This window comes from Tenrec ecaudatus, chromosome 8, assembly GCF_050624435.1.
Source record: "Tenrec ecaudatus isolate mTenEca1 chromosome 8, mTenEca1.hap1, whole genome shotgun sequence".
Lineage (NCBI taxonomy): Eukaryota > Metazoa > Chordata > Mammalia > Afrosoricida > Tenrecidae > Tenrec > Tenrec ecaudatus.
In genome coordinates this window covers 31,764,786-31,780,790 of record NC_134537.1, presented here as the reverse complement: position 1 = coordinate 31,780,790, position 16,005 = coordinate 31,764,786, and the positions used below count along the sequence as shown (strand labels likewise).

At 42.4% G+C, this 16,005-nt stretch overlaps 1 protein-coding gene across 1 annotated transcript in view; it reads right to left on the bottom strand.

Moving 5' to 3' along the window:
- The window catches only part of TPRG1 (tumor protein p63 regulated 1), a 154,629-nt gene extending 144,958 nt beyond the window's left edge, over positions 1-9,671 (bottom strand). The window contains exon 1 of the mRNA XM_075555626.1: positions 9,450-9,671. Coding sequence (XP_075411741.1) covers positions 9,450-9,671 — 222 coding nt within the window. The remainder of the gene's footprint in view (positions 1-9,449) is intronic.
- Between the last annotated feature and the right edge of the window lie 6,334 nt (positions 9,672-16,005).

Genomic DNA, 16,005 nt, shown 5'->3' with positions numbered 1-16,005 from the left:
GAGGCAATTGTAAGGCGATAATAAGTAAATATTATACTAAAGTCATAAAGAGCATGAGAGATTGAAGAGAGATTGAAATAATGGAGTCAGACACAATCATGGTAGCACCTTGTGGGGAGAGCCAGAGTACAAGAACAGGGACAGGGGACACATTTATTGGTAACAACTACTTAGGGGAGTGTAATTACAGGTAACCACATGTCACAGGAAGGGGCAGTACAATTGGCACACACATCATAGGAAGGGGACATACAATAGGCATAAGCGTGACAGGAAGGGGGATAAGCTAGGGGTGTGCACAAAAGAAGGGGAGGGATTAGAGGTATACATGTGATAAGATGGGCCGACCCTAGATTCATGATGGTGACCCAACCTTGATTAACTTTGGGTGGGCTTGACCTTTCTGGGGTATCCTACAAGGAAACAGTCAACTACCATCCTTATCAGAAGGGAGTGGGTCCTACTTGTTGTGGGATAAACAGTGGTGACTGCTTGCTCTGGATGGCTGATAACCCTTAGGGAGAATGACCCCTAACCTACTCCTGTGGACCTACACGTGTATAGTCCTTTGTCACATGTAGCAAGCAGATAAGTTTGGCATAAATGTTGGTGGAACAACTTGGGAGAAATCTCTGTGTCCCACAAGATGGATTGTCTCAGTGGCTGCAACAATGGGTTCCAACAGGAAAGACTGTGAAAATAGTACAGAGCTGGACATTGGTTCATTCGGTTGCACATATGATCACTGAGGGTCTGCATGAACTCAACGGCAATTAACAACACTAATTAAAAAGAATGCGTCTGCTTTATCCTTAGGATTAATCAGGATATCCCAGAAGTTTCTTCAGAAAGCCCACCATGAAAGAAACAGTGTTTCTAGTTGCCTATGTGTTCTAGGCACTGCCTGTCAAAGAGCTTAATCTTGGACTCTGGTATTTACTAAGATGCACTCCCTGGGTCAGATGAAAGCTATCCAAGACCTGTCTTTCATATTCTATAGGCATCCAGGATAGAAAACACCTATATCATAAACGGTACTCAAAATCTGAATGGAAGGAAGTATAGTCAGAATGCTCCTAGAGGCAAGGATGGCAAGACTTCGCCAAACTGACTTTTGACATCTTGTCAGGGGAGGCTGTACGCGGACAAAGCAGTCCTGCTTGGTACAGTCAAGGAGCAGTGAGATGGAAGAGATCCTCAGTAAGATGAGCGGACGCAGAAACCGCGTTAGTGGGCTCAAATATAAGCACAGTGCTGAGGACGGCACAGGACTGGGCCGTGTGGCCTCTGCTGCACGTTGAGTCATCAGGATGTGGGACCGTCTCGAAAGCACTGAACAAGACAGCCGAGGATGACCGAGTCAAGACCAACACTTTCCAGAGAGGAGGAGTCTCAGACCATCATTTATACTTTCTCCCAGAAAGAAAGGATGCAATGTTTTTAGAGGACCAGTTTGTTTGTTTGCTTCTGAGAAAACATGTTTATCAGGAAGTCCACTGCATTTAAGCAACTCATTATTTAATTGTACCCTCTCCCTCTTTCGAGAGAATGCATTCAAAAGAATTGCTTTATTTCAATGTTCTGAGTATACATTTTAACTCGCTCTGGAAAATTAACGGTGTTTGTTTTCTCACCTCCCTTTCTTCACCTTCATCCCAGCAGACCATCCGATTTATGGGCTTAGTTGTAGCATGAAGATTATTTGACTCCTGTCCTAATACATTCATAGTCCTTCTACTGTGGTGATTTCTAAACTTCAGCACATCAGAGTCACCTGGTATACGTATCAATAAAACACAGATTGCTGAATCCCAACCCCAGAGTTACTGATTCATTATGTATGGAGAGGATTGCATTTATGACAAGTTCCCTGCAGTGTGTTGGTATGTGGACTATACTTAAAGGAACCATTTCTCCCAAAGCAGTTATATTCCACCATGCGTGCATGTCAAAATCTCATGGGAGCATTTAGAAACCCCAGAGCTCAGACTGCACACCAGACCAATTGAATCAGGGGCATTATAGCCTCAGAAACTCAACAGATGCACCCATTTATCAGTAATTTTAAAAACATCTCTGATGATGCTAGAGACATTCAGGATTGAGAACTACAACCAAGTAATTATCTCATTTAAACCAATCCATTTCATATGTGAGTAATCTGGATCCAGTCTGGAGAAGCAACTTAGCCAAATTCCCTCAGCAAATAAGTGGCAGAGAGAAAAGACACTGGACCTTGTTTTACCAACTCTCCTCATTTAGGTCCTACAAACTTTGTCTTCCAGAACATGGACAGAACATACTGACCATGTGATTAAGTGATCTGGATTCAAATTCAAGTTCTGTCATGAATTAATGATAGTCAATAAGTGAAAATAGCTTTCACTTGACCTCTGATCTGCAGTTCGAACTCGCCCAGCTTTATTGAATAAGAATGCTCTCATCTGTTTCCATAAAAATAGCAGCCAAGAAAGTCATCGGAAGCCATTCTCATCTGTTTCAGACGGGTTGCCATGAGTTACCATGAGTGCACCAGCAATGGATTTGGCTTGGCTAGATCAACGCCACTTATGTGACCTGCCTGGGTCTCCATTAGGAGTGCAGTGGCTAAGCATCTTTGTGCTATTCAAAGCTTGGTGGCTCAGACCCATCTAGCCCCTCCTAGAAAAGAAAATGTGTCACCCTGCTTCTGCTTCCATAAAGACTCATTGGCCTTGGAAACCCCATGGGAAAATTTACTCTGTCCTACAGGGTAGCTGTGAGTCAATATCAACTCGTCCCAACCTTGTTAAAACCCAAGTTCCATGGAATTAGAACATTGTAGGACACCCATATGAGATACATCTTGTACTCCACTAACAGATGCCCGTACCAAGGGTCATTCTGCAGTGGGTGCCCAGGCAAGAAAAACATCTCTAAACCAGATATGATTCATGAAGTTCAACTAAGCTTTCCTTTACCCCGAAAAGAAGAATATGCATCTTGTCTCGTTGTGGTTAAGTGTCTGCTCTAAGAAAGACAAATCATCTTTATTACAATCTTTAAAGGATTTGAGTGGAAGGACGGAGTCAGGAAGCCTTTTGCTTAGCGAGAGAGCTAATTCTAGAGCAGAAAGAAGCTCACAGAGGCAACAACAATTCAACAAATATATTTAGTTGTCCCTAGTGCAAGAGCAAGATGCAGGGAACCCGGTAGCAAGAAGCTAGGGAAAGGGAGAGCCTGTGAAAGCCAAATTAGTGTCATGAAAGCAACGACATCTTGCTACACAATGGGAAGTCCCCAACCTGCTTATTAAAGTCTTGTTGCTCACAATAGAACACAGACTATAAAAAGGCCATGGGGAACCATTAATTAAATATTAAAAGATCAAATAGTTTTAGTCCCATTAGTTTGTATATAATTTACATTCTCAAGTATAAATTTAGAGATAATTCCCCATCCCTAATCGCTTTCAACTTTCTGATAAGGTATCTGAAAATATAGAGCCCTACAGGGTGTTTAAAAATATCTTTCCCATGTGGATTAAGCATTGTTCTTTTCATAAGAAGTTGCTTTTGAATATCAGTCTCCACAACTAAAGTGATTATCATAATATACCTCGAGTTATTAGCTTTGAGGGGTACTTTTGTTCAGAGAAGGCACTAGGCCTCTTTTTTGCTTTTTTTTAGAAATATCTAAGCAGTAATAGCAGATTTAGTAAAAGAGGAGGAAGAGGCTATCCAAATAAACTGATGGCAAGTGACTTGGACCTTCATTCGTGTGAAACCCCTAATTCATTTTTCAAGTTCAGAGAGAGGATAAAAAATATCAGGAATTATGGATTCCAGTCTTGGCTTCTGGTGTCAGCATGAGTGCGAGGTTATTGGCTGTGAATGGATGAGTCACATGTGCTTTGTGGGACTCAGGAGTTGTTAGCTATGTTCTAAGACTGTCTGCTCTGAGTAGCATACTACTGACATATGATGGAGAGGCACACAGCTTCAGTAACTAAATAACACGCATGAAAGCCTGTGGGATGGAGGAATCATCCCAAAATTTACTTATCAAAGAACACAAGGAGTTTAAGGGGCCATAATAACTTCTCCTATAAACTGCTATTTAGAGGAATGACTTATATAAGAAATGTTGATGCTATAATTGTCTCTCTTCTGTCCTAGATTAGTTTAGATTTCTCTAAGAGTAACCCCTGGGTAGCACAAACAGCTCATTCAGAGGCTGAGACCTGCTGAGGAAAGGCTTGGGGAATCTGGTTTTTTAACGATCATGGCCAAGAAAACCTCGTGGGGCATGGTTCTACTCTGTAACACACGGGTGTCTCTGAATTAGCACCAACTTGACCATAATGGTTTACACCTGTGCACTCCTAAAATGCTGCCCTGACACCAGACACTGACTCCTGTATCACCCTGCACAGGGGGGCAAGAAAGAACATTCCAGTTTAAAGGCAATTGATAGGACACAAAACAAAATGTCAAAGTTAAATAATAAACTGTAGTACATCCAAGTAGTAGGGTATTATGGAGCCATTAAAATGATGCTATGGAAGGCTATTTATTGGCATGTTGTTGCTTGTTGTTGTTGTTGTTGTTAGGTGTCATTGGGTCGCTTCAGGCTCATAGTGACCCTTTGCACAACAGAATGAAACACTGCTTGGTGCTGGGTCATCCTATGTCTGAGCACATTGCTGCAGCCATGGCGTCAGTCTGCCTCATCGTGGGCCGTCTTCATTTTCCCGGTCCCTCTGCTCTACCAAGTACAATATCCTTTTCCAGGAATTGGTCGCCCCTGACAACATGTGTAAGGTATAAAAGACGAGGTCCATCTGCTATCTTAATAATTAACATATAAATATATGTGCATTGGCCTCTATCCCTTTCATTATAAATTAAGATATTTATGTATATATGCCTCTATAAATAATTTTTGCCTCCTATTCTTTTCCTCTGTTTACTTTCACCTCCCTCCTATCCCACTATCACACTCTCCCTCCACTTGGCTCTCAGTAATTCCTCTCAGATACATTGCACTTGATTAAACTCCACTGGACATTCTAGGTCCTCCTTGTCATCAATTTTAGATCTATAGCTGTTCCTTTATCCCTGAGTTTGTTGACTACCCAATCCTCCTCCCTGCGTCCTCCTCTCCCATGTCCCCCAGGAACTGCTGGTCCATTGTTTTCCCCTCAGGGTTGTTAGCCCTGTCCATCTTATATAGATAGACATTGGACAAAAGAAAAGTAAAAACAAAAAACAAACAAACAAAACAAGAAGAAAAGAGGTATTCCAATCAAGTGTGATGAGGTGCCAAGCCCTGGCCCCAAAGTCAGGGTCTATTTTCAGGATTCCTCGGGACTTGGTTACTTTGCTCCCCTGGCTGCCCTGTTGCACTCACTCCCTTTGCGTTTCACTCTGCTGTGCACGGGGCAGACCAGGCACACTTTCTGCACAGTGTCTCCAGTGTTAAAGCATTTTCACAAGGTAAAATGAATGCTTGACAAAGGCATTCTTCCAGTCAATTCTCTATTGCTCATCTGAATTTACAACATCTCTTTTACATTATCACTCTAAAATAAATTGCTTTTCTTGGTTTTGCTTTTTAGGAACAATATGGAGTCAAAAAATTACAAATTGAGAATTGGGCCACTTTGCTTCTAGCCCTACTTTGGCCATTACTAACTTGGAGAAATAAATCCCCACTAATGGTTGTAATTTGGGAGATATTACTTCCCCTCTATGGACCATCTGAAAACAATAGTGTGGCTATATCCTTGGTACCCAAAATATAGTTTTTGTACAGAGAACATATTGTCATAGAATATGTGGAAACTAGGGCCTCACTCAGATGTACTGAATCAGAATTGGCACTTTCAATGAGATCCTAAAGTGTTTGGTATTCAGAAGCAAAGAATATGAAATACTGAGTTAGATTGAATGCAGATCTCCTTTTATCTACAAGAAGTGATGCTTACTGAATTTCAAAGGTTTAGATTATAAAAGGCCTTAGCCCAATATAGTTGGCCTTCAATGAAATGGAATTGGCTTCTCTCACTTGAGCCTCCTTACTGCTAAAAATGCTACACACTTAGGGTCACAGAACACCCTGGAGCGCAGGGTGATATCCTGGTGATCTCAGTGTCATTTCTTATTATCAGTTACAGAAATACGAATGTCAAATAAAGAGAAAAGGAAAGAGAAAGCATCCATAATAGCAATGAGATGGAATGTTTACAGATGTACCATCCACTGTAATACGCACTTCTACAAAGCTCCTTCAGTTTAAGCTTCATTATAATCACAGCATTTCATACCACCTTAGAGATGCAGAAATTGAGCGTTAGAGGTTAGGATACTTTAAATATACATTCCTTGTAAGTGTAAAGATATATACCCAGTAAGTGGTAGGATTATGGTGGAAATTGTGGTCTGTGTAACTATAACGCCCGTCTTCCAGGAGTGCATGGACATGCTCAAGAAATATTCATCATTCTAAATTCAGTTAAGCTATCAATTGCATTTTCATCATCAGTATTCACGTGCCATTAAGCTGGGCTGCTAACCTTGAGGTCAGCAGTTCAAAACCACTCGCCGTTCTTCCTGAAAAAATGAACTGCTTTGCTGGACTCACAGTCTGGCTACCCACTGACTGGAATCCAGACGGAAACCCACGGAAGTACTGCTATCCTGTCCTGTAGCATTGCCATGAGTTAGCATTGACGCAGTGACAGTGAGTCTTGTGTGGGGTTTATCTACCACTTTCTGGTAAATACCCCTCACATCGTGTCTTTGCTCAGTAGGAAAGTACATCCCAAGTGCCCTGAGAGTGTGATCCTCACAGTTCCTAAGGAGTCCTTGCATCTACGTTAGGTTCACGAGTGAAAATAGAAAAGGTATTCTCTGACAGCTCTTGAGAACTTTGGGATTTTAGCTTTTTGCTGTGTACCTGATGGAGAAGATGCTCTGCACATCAATGGGTCAGTCATGGAAAACTTTCATGAAGGAGCCATACATTCCACTGTGTATGATAGAAAGAACTTTTGGATATACAGTCAGAGGATCCAGATTCCAGCCACATTCCCACACATATTGTGTGACCTAAAGATTTCACTTTATTCCTCAGAGACTTTGATGTGTCAGCTCTGAAAGCAAGGGTGTTATGATTTCTGTTGAATACCTCAAGCAATGTGTGTGGGAGAATTGCAGTTGGATCCAAACCTGTACAGTATGTAAATTTACTTTATAAGCATTTATACCCAGACAAAGGCCCATATTACACCCCCCAAAAATATCCATTTTTGGTGGCTTGAGAAGGTTGAATTTAACTAAGTGGCAACTACATTTTCTAGAATTGTATTACCTGTATGTTTCTATATTCAATTTGGCCACAGAGAGGTTAAAGTAGGATTTGAAAGAAAATGAAACATCAGTCATTCTACCTACAGAACACTGATACATTTGATGAGCACTGTGGAGGGTCAAGGTCAGAGCTGTTGATCCAGTTTCACTGACATTCTGAAGCAACATCTGTCCCCCAGCTTGTTATGTTTATAGGAATCATATTTCCAGGCTGAGTACATGTGCAGCTAAGCAGTGAGAATTCCAAGGGTCTCCTGTAGGTCTCTGGCATCAACAAGATTGGAGTTTTTGGGAGACAGAAATGGACTCGTTTTGCCTAATGGGCTCTACTTAGCCACCAGCCATTCCGAGTTGCCTTCACAGGCTCCAGTTTTATCTCATTCTCCTTGAATACATTACTATCAGCTGATCAGCCTAGAGCCACCATAGGCCCATCAACTGATGCAATGAAAACAGCTTCAAATGATGACTCCCTTAGTTGACATAATGCATGCCTACTCTTCTATCACCAAACTCGGATTGATGCAACATCAATATCAAAGATAAGAAAACATGAAAGATGCTTTGATTGCCTCGGCAGCTAAATCTTAAAATGTTACTTTTCAAGGTCAATAAAGTCCTTGTACTTTTGAAAGGAAACTATATGTTTTTATACATGCAAGAAGTCCCATACAAACATACACATAGCATAGTACCTCGCCAAGCACTTTGCATATAGAAATCACTAACTGTAGTGACACAGGTATATGTGATATTCGAGAATACTACACACATAGTCACTTTAGTTAAAGCTCTATCTTAACCAAGGAGTCCTTAGTTAAAGCTTTGTGACAACACTTGGTTTCCATTTATTCATAGGATCGAAGTGAAAAATATTTTTTTCCAACGAAGAGATGACCCTTATACATTTGAAAATGAAATGGTCTTCATTGACACAGTGCACAGACCATGATTCTGGCCCTCAAATGAAAGTGGCCTATAATCCAACCACTATTTGCTAAAAAAAAAAAAATGTTGAAGGAATAGGAGGGAGATCAACGAGTAGGAAGGAGAGCTTGAGAGAGAATAGCACTACACGTCCATGAAGCGCTTTCCATTTGATCCCAATGCTACTGTGGCAGTTACCTAGTCTCCTCTCACCTTGCAAAGGAGTGTAGTCTAACCTGTCAATCAAGTTGCAGCTTGATGACCTCATCTGGAGGCATGACAGATAAATAGCTCTGGAGGCCAGACACACTCTCTCTGCTTTTCCTTTCTGCTGAAAAGACACATAGAGCTATGCTGATAGAGCCAGAGCCCTGGAGCTGCAGGAGCCAATGTGGAGACCCACACCAGTGCTGAGATGCTTCCATTGCCACTAGATCCATAAGACTTTCCATATACTGGCCTGTGATCTTCCTGAATTCGGCATCATTACATGTGTTGCACGAGTCTGAAGAGAAATTTATAGACTGGTACAGGATATATGGGATAATATAGGGCTTACAGACTTGATCTGGTCTAGGTTGGGATGTTTTCTTAATGTACAATTGCTTTTTGATATAAAGTTCTCTCATATACCCATATAAGTGTCTCTGGATTTTTTTTCTCTAGTGAACCCAGACTAACACAGCTATAAATCTAATTTGAGTTTGTATCCAGATACATACCCCCAGATACATAACCCACTCATCTGTCACTTTCCTACTTCCAATGCATGTATCACAGAACTCAGTACCAGGCTGCTGCTAAGGGCTTGGGATTAAAGCCCCTGCCTCCACATTGTAATACCAGAATTTCAAAGGATAGCCACGTGGTTGAGTGCATTCTCAGCGACTCTTTCTACTCCAACACCCCATGTCTGTTTTAAACATGCAGCCAGGACTCCACCTGGGTTAGTTCAACACTTTCCATGAGAGCCGTGCTTCCCTCCACTGGAAACCAGTTCTCTGAGAAAAGGTGTAGCATGACAAGGGGTGATGATCTAGGGGCGATGCTTAACACTTATTGATAAATGTTAACTTCCATGATCACTCCTCTGAGATGAATGCACACATTTATATGCACACATACATACACTTGAGATGCTCTCAAAATAGAACTAAAAGAGTGTTTTACCCGTGTAACAAAGTACTTCCGTGACACGTAAGACTTGTGGTAAGGATTGGGGTAGAGCGTTGATTCAGTCACACTTGGTTGCCTTGAAATCTGCTTTGGTGCTGAGTTCTTGCCTGGGGCCCCCTCCTCTGTGGACAAGCAATCCGCCTCAGAGGGCTGCTCATCTCCATCTTGCTTCAGAGACACCGGCTGGAAACCTTCAAAACTTCCAATTGTTGACATGTCTTCAGCCTAAAAGAAGATAAGGACAATCTTTTGAGTAAAAACAACACACGATACCCATGTTATAATAAAATGCTATTATAAAACAGGCAAAGATTACTCACAGATATTCCTAAAACTGACAAATCTGCCATATACGAACAAGACAGAGGCCCTGCTATATTCACCTGTATAGCATGTGCTTGCAGGCAGGAGCCATGGAGTCAGTTCGAACTCATAGCGACCCAATGTACAACAGAGCAAAACATTGCCCAGCTCAATTGCCCAGCTCAATTGCCCAGCTCAATTGTTCTCAAGTTTGAGCCCATTGATGCAGCCACTGTGGATTGACCTTCAATGTCAACCATGATGCTATAGAATCCTTTGCACAGGGTGCAGGATGGAGGGTGGCAAGGACCACTTGAGAAAGGAAAAGAAGAATCTGCAGGTTACTCCATGTCTGATTTTAAATCCAGGTACAAAAAGGTGAACAAGATACAGCAGTCAGACATGTTTATCAGATCCTTTCTTTACAAAATGTCATCATTTTGTGTGAAAACCCACCAGCCTTCTTATATATGTAAGGATGAAGAACAATGGAAATACACCTTCTGACTTGTTTCTTGGGTTCATCTAGAGCAATAAAGGGCCACAAAGGCACTGAAAAGTGGGCATAACTTTTCATCGCAAATTCCCAATTCTAAAAAGGTGTCCTAGGAATCTTAATCATGGCAAGGTATCTCAAATATATTGTTGATAGACAAAGTAAGCAATATAACATTATAAATGATGATGTTCAATTTTGTTAAAATAATCGAGAAAGAAAAGGAAAAAGGGTGAAGTGAGAAGAAAAGAAGATGCTGTATCTGTGTGTGTGTGTGTGTGTGTGTGTGTGTGTGTGTGTGTGTGTGTGTAAACAGAGAAGACAGAACCTCCAGTGAAGCTATGGTCACGCATCTGGTTTCTAATGAAAACTCTACACAGCCTATGCAAAATGCAAAGACCCGGTACTGTGTTTCTGTAAAGATTCCAATTCAGAAAGCATTGTGGGGTAGTTCTCAGTCAAATGGGGCTTATATGAGTCAGAATCAATGAAATAGTACCTAACAGCAATAATTTATATTATACTTTTCTAAGTTTTATATTAGCCCCCCCCACACACACATACACAAACACAAAGGAGCCCTAGTGTCACTGTAGATTAGGCTTTGGGCTGCTAAGTGCATGGTCAGCAATTCAAAACCACTAGGTGCTTCTCAGAAGGCAAATGAGGCCCTCTGCTCTGGTAAAGCTCTGTCATCTCAGAAAGCCTATGTAGGATCGTGGTGGCCCTGAACTGACTGCATGGCAGTGCGTTTGGGGTATGTGTGTGATATAGTCATCTGTGATGGAGTGGAACACAAAAGACACAGTGTTCACACACCCTACATTTGCATTGTATGTTGTTTTGTTGTTGTTAACTGTCACCAAGTTGGTTTCAACTCATGGTCACTCTTTGTACACCAGAATGAAACACTGCCCAGCCCTGCACCATCCTCTCAATTGCTGTGTTCAAATCCAGGGATACATCCACTCTGTCGATCTGTCTCATTGACCCTCTACTTCACCCAGCATGATGTTCTTTCCCAAGAACTAGCCTCTTCTGATAACAGATCCAAAGTATATATGAGATAAAGACTCGCCATCCTGGCTTCAGAACGACATGTTGTGGCTGTACTTTCTCTAAGACAGAAGCCTCAGGCACCGTAGTGGTACCCGAAGGAGCAGTGATATAAAATAGCATCTGACCTCAGGTCTGCCCGGCAACATATAGACATTCAAACTCACTGCCATCACGTCAATTCCCACTCTAAGTGACCGTGTCAGGCAGGGTAGAACTGTCCCTGTGGATCTCTGAGACTGTAACTCTTCACGGGAGTAGAAAGCCCCATTTTTAGAGGAGTAGCTACTGGTTTCAACTGCTGACTGCGGTTGGTAGTCAAATCTATGACCCGCCACAGCAACTGGGACATAAGAATGGACACAGATAAGTTGAGTAAAGGTCATGACTTACCCTTTGGGAAACTTTTTCTTCTTTAATGTTTGATGTCTATAGGTACGACTAATGTCTTTCATTTTGCTGGCACTGTGTAAGCGCCATGTGTACATGGCTCGATCCCGCAGGAGCATAGCATCCATAGAATGGTGCATGCCAGTAGGAATACAGGTTCTGTCCCTGGAGGCTTGGAAACAGGCTGTCTGCATGTGCCATAGAGAGAAACAGACCTGCAATATTGGCTATTGGCTTCACCCTCACTCTCTGCAGATCAGAGTGGACAGACAGGACCTACTCATGGGTGTTCTTGGGTAGTGATGGTGGCCCCTGGACTCCTGAAAGGAAACACACAAGACATGGAGGAGCTGGGGAAAGTGTGTATGTGTATAAGTGTGGAGAAAGAGAGAGAGAGAGAGAGAGAGAGAGAGAGAGAGAGAGAGAGAGAGAGAGAGAGAGAGAGAGATCCTCCCTGGCCATGGTGCTAGAAGGCAGCACATTTCTAGAGCTCGCTGTAACCTGCGAAGGACCCGGGTGCCGCTGGGGAAAGCAAGCCTGCTTCCGTGCTTGTGGCACTCTGTGAACACACGCCTAAAACAGACGTCTGTGAGAGGCTCCTGTGCCTGGAGAACAGAGAGGGATTAATCAGCGCTGCTTCCTCTCCCCCAGGCTGTCTGCTCTGGAAACACTCAGGGAGCCAGAATGCTCTGAGACCCTGCAGTCGGAGCTCCAGGAAAGGGAGCTCAATTTAAATTCTTGCAGCCTTGACTAGTGGGGGAGCCAGCGCAGAGTCGAGGATTCCCTCTCTGTTCCGTCATTGGCACGCCTTTACTACGGAGGCCATGAATGTAACCTGCTCAACAACCTCCACATATGAGAGAGATGCCACCATCGAAGGGCCCCACCTCACGCCTCCTTGCCACACCGCACAGTGCTTCTTCCTAAATCAATGGAAAACAGCCATTTATCACTGCAGGCCTCTATACACATCGAATTCGCAACAAGACCGCGCTGCTTGGTGTAGATGCGGACCGTAAGTGAGCCTCTAAGAGCAGGGAGAGCTCCCCTGTGAGTGATTGAAACTGCAACTCTTTGAACCCCCAGTCTTTCATTGAGATAAATTAACATATCACTCACTTCCACAGATCAGTCATATTAAGAGTTCTACAGAAAATCTCCACAATCAGTTCTGGTGCATATGCCCTCCTGCCCTATAGAAACAATGCTGGATGTAATAGCTTATGGGGACATGGGGCTGAAGGTTTAGGGGAATTGGGACAAGTAATGAGACTCTTTATTGGAGTATTAAGTCTGATCTGGCTGTTGGTTTTGAACTGCTGATCTCAAGGTTAGCGACCACTACACTACTCAGGCTCTCCTGAGTTAACAGAAACATATTAATAACAATGCCTGCTAAAGCGAGATAGTTTTCTGAAATGTAGATGGTTAAATTACTCCTTTGCAGTACACTCATCCAGGGGCATTAAGGACTGAGAAGGATTCTTGTTTCCCTAAGATCCCAGCAGTAAATTGATCTTAGCATTTAATGTCCACGAGAATAAAGGCAGCATAGTCCCTAAGGGAAGCAAATGGTTGAGGCTTAGAAAAACCAAATCACATCCATACTTTTCGATCTAATCTCACCCCAGGGAATTCGTGTAATGAAAATTATGCTAACTAAAGAAAAGACAGAAATATTGAATTGCTTGTTCTGGATGGTAGTGAACAACTAGAAACAAATCAGGCATCGAATGGTCAGGGAATAACTCACTATATGCAATTGATATTGGGCACACATTAAAAAATAATAGCCACAATCACTGTAACTGCAAGGGAATAAATACGTGAGAAAAAAGCAGAAAGCAAAAAATTATTTTTTCTGGTAATGGCTATTTGAGTAAGTTTTATGTTGGGAAAGACTAGTAAGAAAATATTGAAATTTATAGAGTATGATTGTAAGTGGATTTCTGCTGTAAAAAGAAGTTGAATTAATGCTACCTTTGTAATAAAAACAAAATTATGACACATAATAAGTTGCTTTTGATACCCTCTGATGATCAAACAATGAGGATTCTATAGTCCTCAAATGTGAGAAATTCAGAACTAAATTTAATATGAAGGAACATCAAAGATTTCATGGAAAAATCTAATTAAAGATAATGGCATTTTTCCATAAACCTCTTGAAGCTCCTTCATGTATTAATACAGTAAATAAGCTATCACTAGATAAAAGCATAAGTCTTTCTGCCCCTACCTATGATTCCTTCTATTTTTTTGTAGACTTTCCAAATAAGATTTCAGTAGCACTCACCCAAACTCCCTGCCATCAACCCTTAGCAAGCCTGTGCAAGGTCCTCAGATTTGTAAATCTTTGCAGGCTGTAAACCACCAATCTGGCCATTAGCAGACCAATGCCTAGCCCACAGCACCACTAGCAATGCATAAGAATAAATTATAACAAAGTTAGTTGGGCTCTTAAAGCCCACCAGGCCCTCCGAAGGAGAGAGAGGAGGCAGTTTGTTCCCATAAAGATTTACAGTCTGGGGAACTCTACAGAGGGCCTCTGTGAGTTGGAAGCAACTTGATGGCAGTGGATTTAGCTTGAAAATGATTTAATATGTTTCAAAATCAGAAAGAAAAAAAACAGGAAAAGAAAGTATTTTATTTTCTTTCTCACATCAGAAAAAAAGTATAATTCCTGTCCTCCAAAGTGAAATTTTTAGAGCCCACAAAACTTTTAGTACATTTTGCCTAAAATCGAAAAAAATATTTAACTTTGTAATGCTAAATAAGCATACCTTCTAATTATATTGATTTTATTATCATAAGGCAAAAGAACTCAGGGTCCGTTAACCTGACTACACATGGTTCTAAGTTAGGATCACCTGTGCTAAGCCTTGCATCAATTAACTGAGGTCTCCCAGCTTCTAATTCCTGTGAATGCTTGACCTTCCCAGAGGGAAGCTCGGTCAATCCATGGCTGCCGATTTACCCAGGAATGAGCAACTACAAAGCTCTCCAGGTTCCTGGTATGCCATCTGAAGGAAATAACTTTGAGCTAGCCGCCCACTCTGTCCAGCTGAGCCGCCCTGCTCCTGGTTCTCTGCTGCCTATAAATCACTTCCGCATTGAACTGCTCTTTGGAACTTGAGTTTGACTTCCAAACTAGTTATGGCCCAATTCATGAATATCTAAATAAAGCCAGTGAGTTCAAACAAAGAAAAGAAAGATTTTATGGCAACTGTCTTTTAACAGGCCCATGAAAGTCATAACGTGGCCCTACGTCTAAGCACATGCCCACTACTTACATCCCTGGTAAACATTCCACTTACCCTACCGACCTAGAAACTTCCTTGGTCCCTGGTACTGGGTGTCCCAGTTACTTTATTCCTGAGGCGGAGGCTGCAAGAGTTCTGTCCTGGCCTAGACACAAACTGCATGATCTGATGAAAAATCATCCTTTCGTTGTCAAAATTCAAACCCGAGCCCAGCATAGCCCTCTGCTCATAATTGTTGTCTTTCAGCGACAGAGTCCCTTGCAGCCCATCTTGGCCTGTGACCCAGGAGACTGACTGCCTCCCAGGCCTGCTGGGCTGTTGTCTCCTGCAGAGCAGACCACCAGGTGGAGCTGCTGGGTAAGTCTGCACCATCAGACTGAGCCATTTGTGCCAAGAGGGCTCCTTCCTGGAGCTTTGTAAGCCAAAGCTAAACCCACTGCCCCAGGACTCTGATTCCCAGTGGCCTATCTGTAGAGGGTTCTGAAGTTGGGCCTATGGGAGCAGACCGCCTCTCCCTTCTTTTCCTTTTTATTTTTTTGCTTTTGAACTCTCTGGAAAATGTCTATGATTTCCACACAGCATTTTCATTATTAATAGCTACTGACGACTCCCAATGACGACCCCTCGGAATCCACAGGCAGATGAGCTGCAGGAAACCCTCAGCTATGTGACACTCCACATTTGGAAAAGGAGCAAATTGAAGCCCAGAAGGGATAGGTGTCTCCCTCCTCTGAGTTCTCAATCTGTTAACTAAAAGAGAAGATGAATCAAAGATGGCAAATAAGTTAGTGATAGGCATCACAGGGGTAAAACCACTGCAAGCAGATGGATATCTGTGGGCAAAGCCAGAGCGTAGGAAAGTCAGTGTGTGTGTTAGCAAGAACTTGTGGCAGGAGAGGTCGAGGTAGGGAAGGAGGTGGTATGGGCACTCATGCCTGTGACTGAGTTACATGCTGGGCTGTCGGAAGCGCAGAACTCTACCCACATGCAGGGGTTAACATTCTCCAAAGGAAATGTCTACTTCTAATCTTGACACGTTCTGAAG